The sequence below is a fragment of the Pelophylax lessonae genome (assembly GCF_965119305.1).
Source record: "Pelophylax lessonae genome assembly, chromosome: 9".
Lineage (NCBI taxonomy): Eukaryota > Metazoa > Chordata > Amphibia > Anura > Ranidae > Pelophylax > Pelophylax lessonae.
This window is the reverse complement of record NC_138776.1, coordinates 120,086,386-120,107,683: the sequence shown is the minus strand read 5'-3', so window position 1 is coordinate 120,107,683 and position 21,298 is coordinate 120,086,386. Positions and strand designations below refer to the sequence as shown.

Genomic DNA, 21,298 nt, shown 5'->3' with positions numbered 1-21,298 from the left:
TGGTTAACACCGGTTAGTACTTAGAATCTGCACCTCAGGTGAGCCTGCGTCATCTGCCAGAGTGACCTGCCTGTTTTCCTATCCTGCTGGTTCCTGTGTGAGCTTCCACTACCTTACCAACTGGTCTTCGAGCCTGACCCCTGTTCGTAACATATTGATTGTGTGCTTGCTGAGCAAACATCCCGCTAAGTGCCAAGAAAGTTCAGTTGTTAGGCGAGTACCTGAATGGGCGATGTTTAGGTCAAACTTATGCTCGGCCCACGCATCCCGTGGTGCCTGAACACTGTAAACCCTCACAGTTACTCTTGCTGGGCGCAGGAATGGGTTCTGGTGTTAAAAGTTAGAAACAAACATTTAAATTACATGTACTTATCATACAGATGCAGACAAATTGGGCCTTGGGTGTTGGTGGTGCCTGAACACTGTAACCCCTCACAGTTACTCTTACAGGGCGCAGAAATGGGCCCTGCTGTTAAAAATGAGAAACTATATTTGAAATTACATGTACTTGTCATACAGGTGCAGAAAAATTGGGCCTCGGGTGTTGGTGGTGCCTGAACGCTGTAACCCTTCACAGTTACTCTTGCTGGGCGCAGGAACAGGCCCTGCTGTTAAAAATAAGAAACAAAAATTTAAATTAAATGTACTTGTCATACAGGTGCAGAAAAATTGGGCCTTGGGTGTTGGTGGTGCCTGAACACTGTAACCCCTCACAGTTACTCTTGCTGGGCGCAGGAATGGGTCCTGCTGTTAAAAATTAGAAACAAAAATTGAAATTACATGTACTTGTCATACAGGTGCAGAAAAATTGGGCATTGGGTGTTATGGTGCCGTATACCAAAATAGTGTTGGAAACAAGCATAATCAAGATTCAGGAATAGGATAGGCAGAATAGGCAGTCTTCAAGGAATCCCAGATCCCTAGCAAATTTAATCAATTACATCAGCATCAGGAGCTTAATAGCTGCTGTTGATTCATGACTGATTCAGTTTGATAAATGCCAGCCGGTCAAAGGAGTCTGTTGGCAGACGCACTCTTTTATCTGTCACAGAACCTCCAGCAGCACTGTATTTCTATTCATAAAGCACGCTGGAAGCAAGACAGGCCAGTAACTTGATTGCATATTCAGCAAGTTCTAGTCAGCGGTCCATCCTCAAGACCCAGTAACCCAGTGGATGCTCAGTTGGAAAGGTTTTCATGTCTACTCTTGCCCCTAGACAATCCTGCACCATATGCTTCAGACACTTTCAATAGTTGCTTAAACCCTGGGTGCTGAGGACTAAAGAATTGTTTAAAGGCATCGGTCAGTCAGCCACCTTCTCCACCGCTCCTCCTTTGACTGAACGAAGCCTCAGAAACATGTTGTCAAGAAAATGGTAACCACTGGAAAGGTGTTACACAATTTTTTCTTCAAGGCATTGCGAAGATGTTTCATCCTCTGCTTCCTCTGCGAAGGCAAGATGAGCTCTGCAACTTTACACTTTACGCATTGATCAAGAAGGTTTGCCAACCGGTAATGATCCCTCCCCATTTATACCACTAATCCTCAGGTCCTTTTGCAGGCTTTTCAGCATCATAGAGCTCATGCAGCGTAAGTTTGAGGAGGCATGAGATTCTGACTCCTCTAGGTCACTAAGGATGACATTGTCAGGAGCAACCTCTTCCCAGCCACGTACAACTCCTAGGGTTTCTGGGGAATGAAAACCATTCATTGAAGACCGCTGTGTGTTATCCTCTACATCCATGGTGCCACAATCCTCCTCCTTCTCCTTCTCCTCCATCTATGTGTTTTGTGGCCACAGGAATGGTATCTGGATAAAGGGGGCCTTGTGAGGAAAGATAGTCCTCCTCTTCCTCCCACTGTTCTGCCTCAAATGCCCTGCCCATGATTCCACAATGCATGTGCTCCAGCGGGAAAGTGTTACTGATGCATGCATCTTTGTGGCTCACCATCCTTGTGGTCTCCTCAAAAGGTGACAGGACAGTGCATGCATCCTTTATCAGCAGCCACTGGTTTGGGGAAAAGAAGCCAAGTTCCCCTGAGCCTGTCCTTGTGCCATACTCACACAGGTAATCATTAATGGCCCTCTGCTGCGTGAGCAGCCGCAGCAGCATTGCCAATGTTGAGTTCCACCTGATGGGCATGTCACAAAAGGAGTTTGATGAGCAGGTTGAATTCCAGTTGAATGTCAGCCAGCTGAGCACAGGCATTCTATGTCCATTGGAAATGGCCACAGACTTTTCTGGCCTGCCTCAGAAGATCTTGTAAACCTGGGTACCTGTTCAAGAAATGCTGCACCACCAAATTCAGGACATGTGTCAAGCATGGAACATGTGTCAAGTGTCCCTGTTGGAGAGCAGAGAGAAGGTTGGTGCCATTGTCATATACAACTATTCCTGGCTCAAGCTGTCGTGGCGTCAGCCACCCCTGCAGAGCTGACAGAGTCTCTGGCCCGGCGTGGCTCCTGTCCCCTAGACAGACCAACTGAAGCACTGCATGACATCTTTTAGCCTGACTGCTTGCATAGCCCCTTGAACTCTTAGGGAGCACTGCTGGTTCAGAGGACAATTCAGCCAAAGAGGCAATAGAGGAAGAAGAGGAGGAGGGGGTGAAGATGTGGCAGAATCACCACCAATGTTTTGGAGGTGTGGTGGCGGAACAAGCTCCAGCACTGAACCCTGTCCTTCATCCTTCCCAGCTGCCAGCAGATTACCCAGTGCGCCCTGAAGGAAATGTAACGTCCCTGACCATGCCTGCTGGACCAAGAGTCAGCAGTAATGTGAATCTTCCTGCTGACCGCTCTGCCCAACGAGGCCAAAACATTGCCTTCCACAATATGGTACAGAGCTGGAATGGCCTTACATGCAAAGAAATTTATTTTCGGAACCTGCCCCTGGGGTACAGCACATTCTGCAAATTCACTAAAGGGTCCAGAGCCTAGCAGATGAAAAGGCAGCAGTTGTAGTGCTAGTAATTTGTTCAAGCTAGCATTTAGACACTGAGTATTTGGATGACTGGGATAGTATTTTTTTTTTTACGGTTCAGCAACTGGGGTAGTGAAATTTGCCTGCTGGTCAAATCAACAGGTGGTGTACTGCTAGTAGATTGGGTGCAAGTATCTGTGGCACCCATTGCTATACCATAATCCCTCTCAGTGCTGGTTTTTAAGAGGCCTTGATGTATAGTAGGGGTAGAGATCCCAGATGAGGAGCAAGGAGAAGTCTGCATTTTATTAAGATGTGGGTCTTTCAGGTGCTGTTGCCAATGGACTGCTTGGCAGGTTGCCATATGTCTTATCAAGAATGTGGTGTCCATGTGGCTATGCTTGATCCACTTCAGTCAGAGATTGCAAACAGCAATGCTGTGGTCTGCTGCACATGTGTTGAAAAAATCCCAAACCAATGAACTTTTGGAGTCAGCGGGGCGTTAGCAGTGCCCTGAACCTTTGGAGCTCTGTTATGTGATGCAATAGGATGGCTGCCCTTAAGCCAGCCCTTGGAGGACATCCTGCCTTGTTGAAGTTGTGCCACCTCCTCCTCACTTTCCTCCTCTTTTCTCTCAGGCACCCAAGTATGGTCAGTGACCTCATCATCCCCTCCCTCCTTGTCACTGGAGAAAACTTGGCAGTATGCTGCAGCTGGGAGAACATGATTGCTAGTTTTGTGTCTGTCATTGTCAGCCCCTCTCTCTAGGCTCACGCTATTCCCTTCCTCAACCTGGGAACCAACATTGGGGATTCAAATTGCCGTGCATCCTCCAGCATCATGTAACTGACACTATGATCGAATAATTCAGGTAACTCCTCCGTGCATGATGGTGAGTCTATGGAAGGAGTAGCTGTGGACAAGGAGCCTGTGGAATAGGCAGCTTTGGCAGTTGCAGTGGAAGGCAAACTAGTATGAGCCTGGGTGACAGAGGATGAGGAGGATGAGGATGGCTTAGTTATCCACTCTACCATCTCTTCTGCATGTTGTGACTCAATAACACGGCCAGCACTGGAAAAAGAGGACAAGCGTGCCCTGTCTGCAGAGGATGCACTATGTCTGTGACCACCACTTTTCACTGTGGACACAGAGGCTGCTTGCCCACTTTTGGTGGCCTGTGAGTGTCTGCCTCTCCTTGTTGGCCTTTCGGAGATGATGGGGATTTTTTGGGGGGGTTTATAACTTTTTAGTATCGAATGTGGGATGGAAATATGATGCTTGGGTGCAATACTTTTGTGCTTGGTGCACTATAAACCGTTTTATTATTGTTTTTATTTTTTGGGGGGGATTTTTATAACTTTTTTATTATAGACTGTGGGAAGGGAATATGGTGCTTGAGTGCAATACTTTTGTACTTGGTGCACTATAAACTATTTTTATGATGTATATTTTTTTTAATAAAGAAAAACTTAATAAAGCTTAAACAAAAAAAGCTGCTGATGCAGAAGGAATAGCACCTGCAACACAAAAGGGGGGACAGCAATTATGCCCTAAATAAACTTAGTGCTGCTGCCCCAGAAAAAAAACCCACTGCTAACGCAGAAGGAATAGCACCTGCGACACAAGAGGGGGGGACAGCAATTATACCCTAAATAAAGTAAAGTGGTTAATCACTGCTTTAAAAGTTTATTGAACATTCCCGGTAAGCAAAGGAATGAAAAAAAAAAGAGAGGCACTGGCTACTTAGCAGTCATGGGTGGGAACATCTCTTATGCCTAAGACACACAGGCAGTTTTTTTTCTTCAACCCAGCAGGTTGAAAAAAAAAACTTAAGAGCTTGCGGGCAGCTCATCGTACTAACTATGCAATGCTAGTACATCTTTCTCACTCTCACTCTAAACGCTAAACTATTGTGTTCTGAGAGGGGAACCCCCCTCGCCCCCCATCAGAACACACCGGTCAGTGCTCATGGCTATTTTCTGCAAATGCTGATTGGATGCCAATTGACTGCTGGTTTTCCAGCATTCCCATTCAACAGAAGTAGGAGGTTAGGCCAGCTTCTGGTGGACAGGCTGCTATACACACTGGCCAAATGCTGTCTGGTTTCTGTTGAAACGATCAATACCAGCTGATATTCGGCCAGTGTGTACCAGCCTTTAGAGAGGTAAACTCCGAGTTCAGCTTCGAAGGGTGCACAAGTTAAAAAAAAAAATAGTTAGTCATCATATCAGTGCACAATAGATACCATTGAGATGTGTAGAATGAAGAGATGAACAGAAATAGTTACATATAGTTGTTGTAGTGAACAACAGAGTATGTAGATGCAAAGCAGGGAAGCTGGGGTGCTATCATTCATGAATCTCAAGCAGAAATACATTTTCCTCTAGCTGTATTTACTGCTGTACCCCAATGCTTACTTCTTCATATGTATGTTTTGCCAAAGTACTGTAAAAAACACGCACTTCCTCATTCTAATCCAGATTTAACTTTAGTATTCTGTTTTATTTATAGCCTCCTATGTCAATTCAGACCTTTGGTGTTAAAATAGAATGCAAGAACTTAAAGGATGGAAGGATTATCCATGATGTACGAGTAGTTGTAAGAGACAGGAATGACAACTCACCCAGTTTTATGCAAAGGAGTTACTACACAACCATCAATGAGGTAAGACATTTGCCTCTATTGTTAGATTATATCATTCAGTATGCAGACTTTTTACTATATTTCAGGTACTGTATTTTCTACACATTATCATTGTTGTTGGTGTTGTTACAGTGCTTTTAAAAGTCTGATTATATTGGCAATATATAGGCAATCTAAACTTTTCAATTTTTAGCTTAAACCTCTCTCTTTTTTCTAGAAATACCTTTTCATTCAACCCCATCATCTACGGAAATTATCTGTTTCATTTCTTTTATTTCCCCCCTTTTTTAACACTTTATATATCTTGATTACATTGTTTTGTGTTTTGCTTGTTTGCACTCTTTATTGCCTGCAGTAAGTTTCTCAATAAGGCGAACAGCAAAGTACATCAACTTATGATACTAAATTGATGCTTTCTATACCAAGTACCAACCTAACTCCCTTATATTTTACATTATTAGGCAAAATATTAACTTACTTCCTGAGTATTAGTTTTCACTTGTATCAATGCACATGAGGCTAACTATTACTGTTTTGAGAAAATGATGCACAACTGCGATCAGTTTTTGATTTGTCATATATTAAAATCAATCCAATAGAAAACAATAAAATCGATTCATGTATGGAACCATCTTGAATGCGTGTAGAGACATGCTCAGTATAAAGGTTCATAACACTTGCAATTAAATTAATGAAGTTTATTGTAGTACTTCACAGGTGATCGATAAAACCAATGCATTTTTCATGCCTCCCCCTTTATCAGGAGTAGTATACAAGGAGATAATTATAAGCAACTGATGAGTATCTGAAGCATACAGTGCACATTCATAAACAACTTATACACTGAGAAATTCACAAGTTGGGATCCAGGGATAAACCTATAGAAAAACACAAATGGATACAATAATAAATAAAAACTATATAAATAATAAAGTAGAAAATAAAGAGTCATAAATATCACAAATATATTGGACAACACAAGTGTATTTAGCGCCACAGTTATTGTTTTTATTCTTTTATAATCTGCCATATTCCAGATTAGTGTGGCTGCTTTACCTTTATGTTTTAACATATCAGTATGTTGTTCGTATACAATTTACTGTATATATGTTTCCTTGAGCGCAGCAATAGTGTATGTTTTATCACACATTTTCAGAGGTTAGTGGATTTTGATATGTATAAAAAAAAATATATATATATATATTTATACAAAAAAAATATACAGTATATATGCTGTATATTTCTAATGACATTCTGAGAATAGCATAAATGAATACACCCCTTTTAAAAAGTAAGATTTTAATCAATATCTCAATGAACACAAGAAAAATTTCAAAAATGTTGATAAAACTGATTTTTATAGGACATTTGTTTAGCATTACATGAAAGTAGGATTAATAATATAACTTAGATTCCAAAATCTTTGGTTTTACTGAAATTAGTTGATGCAAGAAATGAATATACCCCACAACAAAAACTGCTACATCTAGTATTTTGTATGTACAACATTCGACCAGTGCTAGTGAAATGTCAAGTACAGGTGGTACATGCCTAAGAAAGCATGACTGTTTCACTGGCGGCGTTCCAGTTCCCTTGCGTCACATCCGGTAGTGGCAGGGGGGTGCTCACGTTCAGAGCATGCGTGCTCCTTCCTCAGGCGATGCTTCGAGCACCCCCCCTGCCAGTACCACCACTGGATGTGATGCAAGGGAACTGGAAGCCTGCCAGAGACACAGGAAGTGTCGGATTCCGCCGGCACAGCCAGGACCAGAGGCTGCCACAGTCTACCTACCCAAACATCCCCACAGTGTTGCAGATTAACCATCCACTATGCTGACCCACAATCTCCTCTGTCTGAGTTACTATATTGCTTTTATGTAATAATTTACTTTTAAATCTTCACTGAGGTGGCACTGCTTTTTTTCTCCCACCCCACTAGTATTTTGTATGACATTCATTATTTGTAAGGACAGTACCAAGTCTTCTAGGCATGTAATGAACAAGCTGTTGACATATTGCTACATCTATCTTTTTTCTATTCTTCAAGAATGGCCTCTTTTAGAGCCTGAATGCTGGATGGAGAGTGTTACTCAACTTTTCTCTTCAGAATTCCCAAAGGTGTTTGATTGGGTTCAGATCATGGGGCATATTTGGCAACTGAATCACTTTCACCTTAATATTCTTCAGAAATGCAACAATACCCTCAGATGTGGGGTTTGTATCATTGTCATTTTGGAAAAGTGCACGACGACCAAGGGCACGGAGTGGTGGTAGCATCTTTTCTTTCAATATACAGCAGTACATCTGTCAATTCATGATACCATCAATAAAATGCAGCTCCCGGACACCAGCAGCACTCATACAGCCTAACAGAAGGACACTGGCACCTTTTTTTGTATGTGCAAATTGACACATCTTGGATGCAATGGCCTGCATTTGTAGGAATATTTTGTAGTATAGTGTCCCATAGAAATCTATGATTCTCAAAGGAAAGAAGGAAAGTAAAGATTTTCTGACAAATCTCTTGGGGTGTACTCATTTATGCTGAGTGCTAAAAAGACAGCCTTGTTTGTCCTTAAAACATATATATGTAGTACCTTGTTATCTTACTTAATGACAAAGCTATTGTAGAACAAACAAGTCCATAGCAGATTTGTAATAATTGCTCCAGACCATAGGGAGTGAACAGGTGTGAGAGGCAAAGTGGTTAATGAACAAATCATAGAACACGTAAAACAAACTCTGCATGCACGAACTGTCATTCCATCCTCTTGTGATTTGGAATGACAGTTCATGCACGTTCTCTGCAAAACTGATGTGGCAGTGTTGCTATATGAGCTACAAAACTGTTAAGAGAATAACAAGTACAGTGTCTTTCAATTAGTTAAACATTATTTAAGTTTGAACTATTACACCACAGCAAAAAAAAGATGTCATTGGATGTGTTATATAGACTTAACTATTCATTTAAACGCTTGCTCATTAATCCTTTATCAAAACATTTTCATGTTCAACATAGGATTGTTCTGAAATGCATCCTTTCCTTTTTATAGCTTAGGGATAATGAGCTTGCTTTGTATACAGACAGTTGATATTTTAAAAAGACAAACACAGCTGTACTGTTTGAAAAGATGATCATAACCAAGTTTGTAATGGAACTTTATCAATGGAAAGCTCATACAATTCCTGTCCCACTTCTATTCCAACTGAGTGGAATATCCATTAAACTACCACTTCCTCAGTAAAATATCTATGGGGAAACAACACACTAATCATTTTTAAATAGTTATAAAAGATTACATCAGATGTGTATGCAAGTTAAGCAGGGTTAAAATAATTAATGAAATAATTTCTTCTTTGTTTAACCACTTTACCACCGGAGGATTTTGCTGTCTTCCGTCCAGGCCACTTTTTGCGATTCGGCGCTGTGCGACTTCAACTGACAATTGCGCGGTCGTGCGACGCCATACCCAAATGAAATGTACGTCCTTTTTTTCCCATAAACAGAGCTTTCTTTTGGTGGTATTTGATCACCTGTGCGATTTTTACTTTTTGCGCTATAAACAAAAAAAGAGCGTTTATTTTGAAAAAATAACAATATTTTTAACATTTTTTTATATGAAATTCCCCCCAAAAAAGATGTAAAAACCAATTTTTTAAAAAATTTTTGGCCAATTTGTTTTCTGCTACCTATGTTTGGTAAAAAAAAATCGCAATAAGCATATTTTGATTGGTTTGCGCAAAAGTTATTGCGTTTACTAACAAAGGGAAAGATTTCTGTCATTTTTGGTGTTTTTTTTTTTTAACGCGTAATGGCGGCGATCTGCGATTTTTTTTGCGGGACTGCGACATTGCGGCGGACAGATCGGACCCTTGACTGACATTTTTGACTCTTTTGGGGGTACCAGTGACATTACTGCAGTAATCAGTGCTATATATATGCACTGTTACTGTAAAAATGACACTGGCAGTGAAGGGGTTAGTTTTATTGGAGAGGGAGGGGTTAATGTATGCCTGGTGCTTACTGACGTGTAGGGGGGGAGGTGACTGAGTGAGTCATGGACAGATCGGATGTCCAGCTATGCTGAACAGTCCGATCTGTCACTCCCTGTCACTATGGAGATCCGCCCGCTGTGTTTACACACAGCGGGCGGATCTCCAGACTCGATCCCCGACGATCGGGTAAGAGCAGCGGCGATCGCCGCTGCTCCTCCCCTGGCCCGACTCCCGCTGTGAATGAAAACAGCGGGAGCGAGCCTCCGGCGGCGCCCAGAAGGGGGAGTGTCTGACGACGTAGTACTACGTCGTCAGACGATAACGAGCCACTCTGCCGCAGTAATATTACTGTGAGCAGAGGTAAAGTGGTTAATTTCCAAAATGATTTATTTAAATGCATAAAATATATTAAGGACTAGTTATATTTACATAATAAGGGGACATTGTTATGGCCCACATATTTATGTGTTTATTTGTTGTTGCAATGTATTGCATTACACATTGAATAATAGTATCTACTGATAACCAGGCAGGAGTGTGCTGCCATAGCAGCCTGTTAATTTTTAGTACCCTTGCTATGTTCTTCTGTTTGCCTTCCTGTGTGGTGCTAGTTAGTACACCTAGCTAGACACTCACTGATTTCTCATGCTTGCCTAGTTTCATTTCAGCTTTATCACAAAGACATGCATTAGCAAAGTGTTTGTCTTTTTAATCTTCAAAAGATTGGAGAACTCTTGTTTGTATTGCACAAATAAAATGTGTGTGCTTATTTTCTTTAGCAATAATGTGGGTTTGCATGACCAACCTGTGGTTCCCTGTACATTAGGATTTAGGCTGGGAGGGGAAAAGAGAGTGCTGCAAACCAATCAGAATTTACTGCTTACCACAGGGCCCAGCTTGGTGGCTAATTGGAGCATAGAGCACAGTCCTGACACCTTCCTGCTCCTTTACTATACATTGACAAACTGAGACTGCTCTTGACCTGTTATGTCAACTGGAGAAATGTGTGTCAGAACCTGGCTTTATTGTCTAACAAGGATACTGTTTAGAAAGTGAGCAGAATTAAAAAAAAAATAGTTTGGCAGGTAAGAAAGTTCACGCTTATATAATTTAACTGTGTATTTAGCTATTACAGTGGGGATCGAAAGTTTGGGCACCCCAGGTAAAAATTTGTATTAATGTGCATAAAGAAGCCAAGGAAAGATGGAAAATCTCCAAAAGGCATCAACTTACAGATTAGACATTCTTATAATATGTCAACAAAAGTTAGATTTTATTTCCATCATTGACACTTTCAAAATTACAGAAAACAAAAAAATGGTGTCTGCAAAAGTTTGGGCACCCTGCAGAATTTAAAGCATGCACTGCCCCCTTTGCAAGGCTGAGACCTGCCAGTGTCATGGATTGTTCTCAATCATCATCTGGGAAGACCAGGTGATGTCTCTCTAAAAGGTTTTAAATGCCCAGACTCATCTGACCTTGCCCCAACAATCAGCACCATGGGATCTTCTAAGCAGTTGCCTAGAAAACTGAAACTGAAAATAGTTGATGCTCACACAGCTGGAGAAGGCTATAAGAAGATAGCAAAGCGTTTTCAGATGTCAATATCCTCTGTTCGGAATTTAATTAAGAAATAGCAGTCATCAGGAACAGTGGAAGTTAAAGCAAGATCTGGAAGACCAAGAAAAGTATCAGACAGAACAGCTCGCAGGATTGTGATAAAAACAATTCAAAACCCACGTTTGACTGCATGATCCCTCCAGAAAGATCTGGCAGACACTGGAGTATTGGTACACTATTCCACTATAAAGAGATACTTGTACAAATATGGTCTTCATGGAACAGTCATCAGAAGAAAACCTCTTCTACGTCCTCACCACAAAAATCAGCATTTGTACTTTGCAAATGAACATATAGATAAGTCTGATGCATTTTGGAAACAAGTTCTGTGGACCGATGAGGTTCAAATTGAACTTTTTGGCTGCAATGAGCAAAGGTACGTTTGGAGAAGAAGGGGCACAGAATTTAATTAAAAGAACCTCTGTCCAACTGTTAAGCATGGGGGTAAATTAATCATGCTTTGGGGTTTTATTGCAGCCAGTGGCACAGGGAACATCTCATGAGTAGAAGGAAAAATGGATTCAATAAAATTTCAGCAAATTTGATGCCATCTGTGAAAAAGCTGAAGTTAAAGAGAGGATGGCTTCTACAAATGGATAATGATCCTAAACACACCTCAAAATCCACGGGGGATTACATCAAGAGGCGTAAACTGAAGGTTTTGCCATGGCCTTCACAATCTCCTGACCTCAACATAATTGAAAATCTATGGATAGACCTTAAAAGAGCAGTGCGTGACAGACAGCCCAGAAATCTCAAAGAACTGGAAGACTTTTGTAAGGAAGAATGGGCAAAGATACCTCAAACAAGAATTGAAAGACTCTTGGCTGGCTACAAAAAGCGTTTACAAGCTGTGATACTTTCCAAAGGGGGCAATACAAGATATTAACTCAGCAGGGTGCCCAAACTTTTGCAGACACCATTTTTTTGTTTTATGTTATTGTGAAAGTGGAAAATGATGGAAATAAAATCTAACTTTTGTTGACATATTAAAAGAATGTCTAATCTGTAATTTGATGCCTTTTGGAGATTCTTCCATATTTCCTTGGCTTCTTTATGCACATTAATACAAATTTTTACCTGGGGTGCCCAAACATTCGATCCCCGCTGTAATCACAGTTCAGCTGTATTGGCCTATTATGTTATTTTACTATTACATGGTGTTGACCTTTAAAGTAGATGTTAACCTTTTATCAACTATTTTATATTGGTCAAGCATATGTTTATAAATTTAGATTTATACAAATTAATTTGTAAAAAATGTGCCATTCTGAAGCAGTCGGCCATATGTGTTGTGTTTATGATTGACATAGACTTACTATGTAATATATATCTTTAAAATCCAAATGACTTGTTATCTAAAGAAACCTTGACATCATATTATACAAATTCAGGTTTTGGTTTCAGACCTGGAGTAGATTTGGTGAAGTTATTAATTCTGTGTAAAATATGCTTATCAAATGACATTTAACTTAGCTTGAAAATTCAGTGCAAGTATCACCGAGTGAGCAGTGGAGAATTTTTCTAGTATAAGAAATTCTTCAGTTTGAAAATGTCTCTTCTGATATAAACTGTCTCTTGGAACAACTGCGGGTACTTCCTTCTTACTGTTTTGTCATTGGCTGTTTTAGTTCAGCTGCTCAATCAGTACAGTTTGATTGCTTCCAATTTATAGACAATTTTGCATGCCATTTTGTTTTGTTTCCTAACAAAGCTACCCTTTGTTGCTGAATATTGGATGCAATAGCCCCTTCTTTAGAAGTCCCCAGCTTCTTTTTTTACAGTTTGTGTTGGGGCAAGCAGGTCAGACCGAGCATAAGTTCGTCCTGAACATTGCTTATTTGCCTGCTCTGCAAACACCCGAATTTGCTTGGTCCTCTTGGGATATTTACCCACCGAGGTCCCACAATGCACTGCACGGTTCACATTGAATTCTGCAGCAGCTTCTATAAATGGTACAGATGTGCCACTTTACAGGCATACTAAGGGGACCCTCAGTCACTATAGGAATTTTTCATTTTTATTGTTCCACTTTAAGCATCATTAACCACTTCAGCTCCGGAAGGTTTACCCCCCTTTATGACCAGGCCATTTTTGTGATATGGCACTGCGTTACCTAACTGATATTTGTGTGGTCGTGCGACACTGTAACCAAATAAAATGTATGCCTTTTTTCCCACAAATGGAGCTTTCTTTTGGGGGTATTTGATCACCTTTGCGTTTTTTATTTTTTTGCGCTATAAACAAAAAAAGACGAACAATTTTGAAAAAAAGCAATATTTTTTTTTACCTTCTGCTATATAACATATCCAATAAATATAAAAAAATAAAATTTCTTCAAAATGTTTAGGCAATATGTATTCTGCTACATGTTACAAATGTTATGGCATCGACAAACTATGGGATATATTTATAATTTTTTTTTTCTAGTAATGGTGGCGATCAGTGACTAGATAGTGGGGCTGCGATTTCAGTGGACTGTCAGACACTAATTTACACTTTTTGGGAACCAATCACACTAATACAGTGATCAGTGCTAAAAATATGCACTATTGTTATACTAATGATACTGGCTGGGAAGGGGTTAAATATCTAGGGCAATCAAAGGGTTAACTGTGTGTCTAGGCAGTGTTTTTGTGTATGTTGTGTGCTGCTTTAACTGGGGAAAATTCTTATCTCTGCTTTACAGAGAAACAGTATCATCCCTGTCACAACTTATATATGCCTTGTTTATATAGGCATATCTCACTTTACTAATCATTGGGAGAGCTGGAGGAGATATTGGAAACTTTTAGAATAGCTTCCGCTGTGAGCAGTAAAAGTACTATAGGGCGGACAGCAAGTGGTTCAGATCACTGCCCCTTTAAAAACAATCTTTTTAAAATAAATGTTCGCATTGATACCTTTTTATGGCCAATAACATGCATATAAGCCTTCAAAATGGGGACTTTTGAGCTTTCAAGTTCAGGTCCCATAGACTTTAATAGGGTTTGTGGCTCCGGTCTGAACTTTTTCCATGTTTGGGAATTCTGATGCAAACTGAACTGAGGGGGGTGTTCTGCTCATCACTAATTACAAATGTTATTTATGTGGTGGTACTAATCACAGATGAATTAAAGGACAGTTGAATAGTGTATTTGCTGTAAAAATATTAAATCTTTATATCTTATATAATAGCTAAAAAATAAGCAAATACATACAATAGATATTTAAAAGTGTTAAAGATCCTTAATGTAATTTTTCCTTTAGGATTCTTAGTGGATTTGAGTAATTACGGTTTTTAAAAACAACATTTACTTATCAATTCTGCACTTTTTATTACTCAATTTGTTCTTTTATTTCCAGTAAATAAAGTGCCTGCTGAGGTATATAATTCTGAAAGTGCACAGTTGACAGTGACAAACTAATAGAACTCCCTACCAATCTACTTTTCCTAATGGGATACTCTTGATTGGGTAATTTATTAACCTTAATAAACTAATTCTATTTTAATAAATTGCATATTAAAATGAACTTTTCTGAGGTGCCCAAATTATATCTGGCAAGCATCATTCATTTCAAACAACTAGGGACTAAGTAATCACCTTGCAAACATTTTCTACTTTACTTTATTAAAAAAGGAAAGTGAAACATATACAGATAAAGAGTATTTGACCCTGAGTAAAGAATAAAAAAATAAAGCAAGGGAAGTAAACTGTACTGTAGGCATTTTTTTATTTAAGCAACTAAACAGATTCTAATTTAAAACATTTCTAATATAGGTTGAAAAAAGGAAGCATACTATTGGTTGCTATAGGAAATAGGTAATTTTTTTCTTCCTGCCAACTATGATTTTGAAAGTGCAGCCAATGACTTTTGTTCCTTCTTTGATGTTGTCAAGTGCCTGTGCTACCAAACAATAAAGACAGGTTATTGCCTATTGTGATATTTGTGTTAAAAGTGATATCTGCTACTCACATATCAGTAGTGCATAATGTTGATAAAATTCTTTATTATTTTAGCATTATACCGATTTTTTCTGAAAACCATACACGTTATAAAAATGCTTGGAATCCATGCATTAAGGGATACATTCACCTTATGTAGGGTGGAACGTGCAAAGAGATGTTAATTTATTATTTATTTATTTATTAAGGTGAGCTTAGCCTTTAAACAACATTTAAAAAAAAAATGTCCAAGTAGAATAATATACAGTATCTCACAGAAGTGAGTACAACCCTCACATTTTTGTAAACATTTTATTATATCTTTTCATGTGACAACACTGAAGAAATGACACTTTGCTACTACAATGTAAAGTAGTGAGTGTACAGCTTGTATAACAGTGTAAATTTGCTGTCCCCTCAAAATAACTTAACAAAGAGCCATAAATGTCTAAAAGTGCTGGCAACAAAAGTAAATACACCCCTAAGTGAAAATGTCCAAATTGGGCCCAATTAGCCTTTTTCCCTCCCCGCTTTCATGCGACTCATTAGTGTTACAACGTTTTAGGTGTGATTAGGGAGCAGGTGTGTTAAATTTGTTGTGATCGCTCTCACTCTCTCATACTGGTCTCTGGAAGTTCAACATGGCACCTCATGGCAAAGAACTCTCTGAGGATCTGAAAAAAATAATTGTTGCTCTACATTAAGATGGCATAGGCTATAAGAAGATTGTCGAGACCCGGAAACTGAGCTGCAGCACGTTGGTCAAGACCATAGAGCAGTTTAACAGGACAGGTTCCACTCAGAACAGGCCTCGCCATGGTCGACCAAAGAAGTTGGGTGCACGTGCTCAGCGTCATATCCAGAGGTTGTCTTTGGGGAAATAGACAAAAGAGCGCTGCCAGTTTTGCTGCAGAGGTTGAAGGGATGGGGGGTCAGCCTGTCAGTGCTCAGACCATATGCCGAATGATACATCAAATTGGTCTGCATTGCTGTCATCTAAAGATGATGCAATGTGAGAGTACAAAGAGCCGCACCACTGGTTGGAGATGTGAAAAGTTAAAATCCAAATTTATTGAAGTCCAAACGGTAAAAACATCAAAGATGTGACCACAAACAGACAGAGACACGGGAAAGAAGCACGGTGGTTGACGCGTTTCACGGAGTCTTCCGCTTAGTCGTAAGCGGAAGAATATGCCCTATCCAAAGTCCATCTTGGATACCCCCTAGCCAAAAATCGTTTGTACAATTCCACTGACTCCCTATTGAACACAGCCAAATTGCTAAAGATTCTTCTTATGCGGAGGAATTGACCCACCGGAATACCTTTTCATGTATGAAAAGGGTGGCTGGAATCAGCATGCAACAAGCTGTTACCCGCTGTGGGCTTCCTATAGAGGCTGGTGACCACCTGATCCTGTCGATGTTCCAAAATGACATCCAGAAAATCAATTCTTCCAGCCCTAGATTGACCCATGAATGTCAAATTATAATCATTCCTGTTAAGATAGTTCAAAAATAAATCAAGAGGCAGACCTTGTCTGCCAATGAAAATCAGGTCATCTATGTAGCGAAAAAACAAAACAATGTGGTCCCTAAAGGGGTTCCTATCTCCAAAGATGTGGGTCCTCTCCCACCAACCCATATAGAGGTTGGCCAAGGAGGGTGAAAAAATAGCCACCATGGCTGCCCCACATCTCTGGAGATAGAAAACCCCATCAAACATAAAATAATTGTGCCTGAGAAGGTATTCCAAAACCTCCAAGATATAGGATTTAGCCACCTCAGTCAAGTTGGTATAGTGAGTCAGTGAAAAATGAACAGCTTCTAAGGCTAGATTGTGGGGGATCGAGGAGTATAAGCTGGCAACATCACATGTCATCCACTGATAGTCTGGTTGCCAACGAATCTCGTTTGTTACACTTAATAAGTGTGTGGTATCCTTCAGATAGCTAGGCAAATTGTGCACAACGGGTTGAAGCTGGCCATCCAGCCACTCACCCAGACGTTCATTGAGAGACCCAATGCCAGAGACAACTTACAAACAAATTCTGCTGGGCTGTTTGAGTGCCTCTAATTAGGGGTTACTACCTACAGCTGTGTGCTCAGTCAACTGCGATCTGGGAGGAGCACATGATATGTCTTTTCCTCATTTAAAGCAATGTTTTGTAATGTTCATGCATGGTTACGACTAAGCGGAAGACTCCGTGAAACGCGTCAACCGCCGTGCTTCTTTCCCGTGTCTCTGTCTGTTTGTGGTCACATCTTTGATGTTTTTACCGTTTGGACTTCAATAAATTTGGATTTTAACTTTTCACATCTCCAACCAGTGGTGCGGCACTTTGTACTCTCACATTGCTGCTATCAGGATTGCGGATCCTTGCCTGCACCTGTGTTGGATGTGTTGTGGGAATACCTCCTCACCTGAGTGGTTCGTTCTTTCCTTGTTTGAGATCTAAAGATGATGCACAAGAAAGCCTGCAAACAGTTTGCTGAAGACAAGCAGACTAAAGACATGGATTATTGGAACCATGTCCTTTGGTCTGATGAGACCAAGATAAACCTATTTGGTTCAGATGGTGTCAAGCCTGTATGATGGCAACCAGGGAGGGGTACAAAGGCAAGTGTGTCTTGCCTACAGTCAAGCATGGTGATGGGAGTGTCATGGTCTGGAGCTGCATAAGTGCTGCCAGAACTGGGGAGCTTCAGTTCATTGAGAGAGCCATGAATGCCAACATGTACTGTGACATACTAAAGCAGAGCATGATCCTCTCCCTTCAGAGACTGGGCTGAAAGGCAGTATTCCAACATGATAACGACCCCAAACATACCTCCAAGATGACCACTGCCTTGCTAAAGAATCTAAAGGTAAAGGTGATGGACAGGCCAAGCATGTCTCCGGACCTAAACCTTTTTGAGCATCTGTGGGGCATCCTCAAACCGAAGGTGGAGGAGCACAAGGTCTCTAACATCCACCAGCTCTGTGATGTCATCATGGAGGAGTAGAAGAGGTCTCCAGTGGCAAACTCTGAACCTCTGATGAACGCCATGCCCATGGGGGGGTTAAGGCAGTGCTGAAAAATATTTTTTTTTTCACAATCAAGTTTATTGAGAATAAAAATGAAGGCAAAGGAACATTAGAAACATGTGTGCAGAAAAACAAGTGCACCAGTGACATACAGTTAAACTCAATAATAATCATACAGGTTGAATCTTTTAATGTAATTCCATACAACATTTATTTTGTATTGTAAATTTGATTTGTATGTTAATTAAGTTAAATAAAGTCAAGAAAGTAAGTTAAAGCCTTATGCAAATTTCTTAATTTACAATTAGACAATACGCAGCAATCAGAAGTAGAAATATAGATGTGAGATATAGTATCTCAGAAAGTATGGAAGAAGTAGCTAGAGGTAGCATAGATTTTGGGTTAGGAGAGGTAGTAACGCTAAGAGAATTAATTCTGTAATTACTAGTCCAGGGATATATGTCCCAGTGATTTACTGAACAGAGGTGTAAATTGAGATATTAATGTGAAAAGTCTTTTCACCGATCAAGAGTTGTAGGTAAAGTAGACCTCTATGAAACATGAGGGATATAGTCCATAGGGTCAATTCAGCTAAGAGACAGTTCGTCAAAGTCCTTGGAATGTCTAAGGTCTGAGGTACCGGGTTGTCCACATCTTGTGAAACTTCTCAGTTCTGTCTGTTGTTAGTGCTATATAATCTTCCATATTAAATATGTTGTTAACCACTTGCCGACCAGCCACCACCTACGCGACTGGAGTGCATGTGGTTTTGGCGGCGAACAAGCGCCGCCAGAGCCACGCTCCCACTGTGTTTAGACACAGCAGGAGGTGGGCCGCAGGGAGCGGGCCACGGGAGGAGTGGCGGCGATTGCCGCTGCCCTCCAGCGATCATCCGAGAAACCGAGAAAAGACCCGTGTTGCCTTTTGTTCTGTGTACATGTGCATACACCCCAATCATTGTAGTAGCATGCGCCTATACACATCTAGATCTTTACACAAAAGAGGTAGTTCAATCAGCAATACACATTTATTGAAAGGGTTACATAATATATATATATATATATATATATATATATATATATATATTACACACTAAACAGTATTATTATTTAAACACCATTATTTAAACACTAAAACTGAAAACACCTGTTGTGCCTCACTCAGATGCCAAAACCCAAGATGAGGTCCCTCAATTCAGAAAGTTTTGCATCCTGGGTAATAGATAAAGCCCATTCAGAACTATGGCTGCTTGGTACATATATTCTAAATATTTTTCATGTTTTCCTTATCTTTTTTTTTTGTTATATGAAAAGAAGCTACCTGGTGTAGCTGGTAATTTTGAAGTAACAAATTGTAAAGCATGACCTAGAAAAAGTATTCGTTACATTTCAACATTAGCTTTTTCTCAGAGAGCACATTCAGTAAACAACTGAGGTCACATAATTCTGTACTCTGGTATCGTGAGCATAGACATTAATTTTGAAGTGTTAATAAGAGCTATTTTATTTATGTTGTACAGTGATGTTTGGTTTGATCTTTCAATCTAAGTCTTGGAATAGATTATAGAATAGGGAGATTGAAACCCTCACAGATGTGCTGCCCTCTCTAGCGCCCCTGAAGTGGAGGGAAAAGGACATCACCTTGATCTCGGACCTGTTCGTAGGTGATGCACTTCTATCCCTTGACCAACTGAGATCCCGATTTAATATCTCCCCACAGGACGCTTACAAGTTCCTACAAATTTCCCACCTTCTGTCCCCATTGATACCCCCTTTTTTATCCCTCCCAAAATCTGTGTGGCAGTTTCTTTCTTCACCTACACCACCTCACAAAGGAATCTCCCTATTCTATAATCTATTCCAAGACAAGCTCTCTTTTCAGAAATCTAAGCCCTTCCTAAAGTGGGAGTCGGAACTATGCCAGTCATTTAAGGATTACCAATGAAAATGTGCCTTCCGGGCGGTTTATCTGGCCTCGAGATGTGTTAACCTCTAGGAAATTATCCAGAAGATAGCGCTTAGATGGTATCTCACCCCCTACAGACTATCCAGGTTCTCCCAGGCTTCCTCCCCCAATTGTTGGGAGGGGTTGTGGGCATGTAGGCAATATCTATCACATCTTCTGGTCTTGTAGATTGCTCACTAGTTTTTGGAATGGAATATTTTGTATTATCTCTGATATGACAGGTATCCTGACCCGTCCAAATCCCTCACTGGCAGTTCTAAATATAGGTATTGAGGTCTTTCCGGGACAATATCGCAGTGTAGTTACACACGTCCTTCTAGCAGCTAGACTGCTTATTGCTAAAAAGTAGAAAACAACCCTGGCTCCTAATGTTTCGGAGGTCCTTGATATTGTCCGCACAAACTTTCATTTTGAATCTATGCTGGCTTGCAGAGCAAGTGTCAGCGCTAAAGCCCCGTACACACGTACCGATCGTCGGCCGAACGATCGGCCGTCTTTTGTCCCCAGCTGTTGTGTCCGCTGAAAAGTGCAAAAGACTGCACACGAATTTTGTCCGCCAACAACAGCCGACTGCAGAAGTGATGTCATGTGATGGTTAACTTTCCCTGTGTTTTTTCTTTTCTGAGCATGCCCAGTCTTGCAAATCTGCTGTCTGTTGGCCGAATTCTGTACTGACTGGCGAACAATCGGCCGTTCTGGTGTCGGCATACAAAAATTTTAATGCTTGCACGACAGATTCTGTTCGGCCGAAAGTGCGCTGTCGGCTGTCGGAAGCATCATACTAACAAGCCGAAAATCGGCCGATCGGTCGTCGGCCGAATCTTTTCGGCCGACAATCTGCACGTGTGTACGGGCCTTAAGTTCTCCTATATGTGGTCCATTTGGACTGAATGGTATGCACTCCCTTAATTATTGCTTCCCATCCAGCACCTGCTTCCTCTCCCTTTTTTCCCCTTTTAGAATTATTTTGGGGGCTCTTGCAGACACTGCCTACAGCTCTGTGCTCGTACTACTGTACGGGCTTTCAGCTTCAGAGCTGTTGGAAGTGGGAATGGAATATGAACACGTTGCTGATCAGCACACTCACAGTCCATTGGAACTACAAGTCCATCTATCGTGGTGGAAATGGCACTTGTAGTTTCATTCACAGACCTCTATAAATAAAAGGCACGGCTGGGTGACACACCTATTTTAAATG

At 40.6% G+C, this 21,298-nt stretch overlaps 1 protein-coding gene across 1 annotated transcript in view; it reads left to right on the top strand.

Moving 5' to 3' along the window:
• The window catches only part of PCDH15 (protocadherin related 15), a 1,730,880-nt gene that overhangs the window by 658,091 nt on the left and 1,051,491 nt on the right, over positions 1-21,298 (top strand). Inside the window, exon 6 of the mRNA XM_082269384.1 lies at positions 5,437-5,589. Coding sequence (XP_082125510.1) covers positions 5,437-5,589 — 153 coding nt within the window. The remainder of the gene's footprint in view (positions 1-5,436; positions 5,590-21,298) is intronic.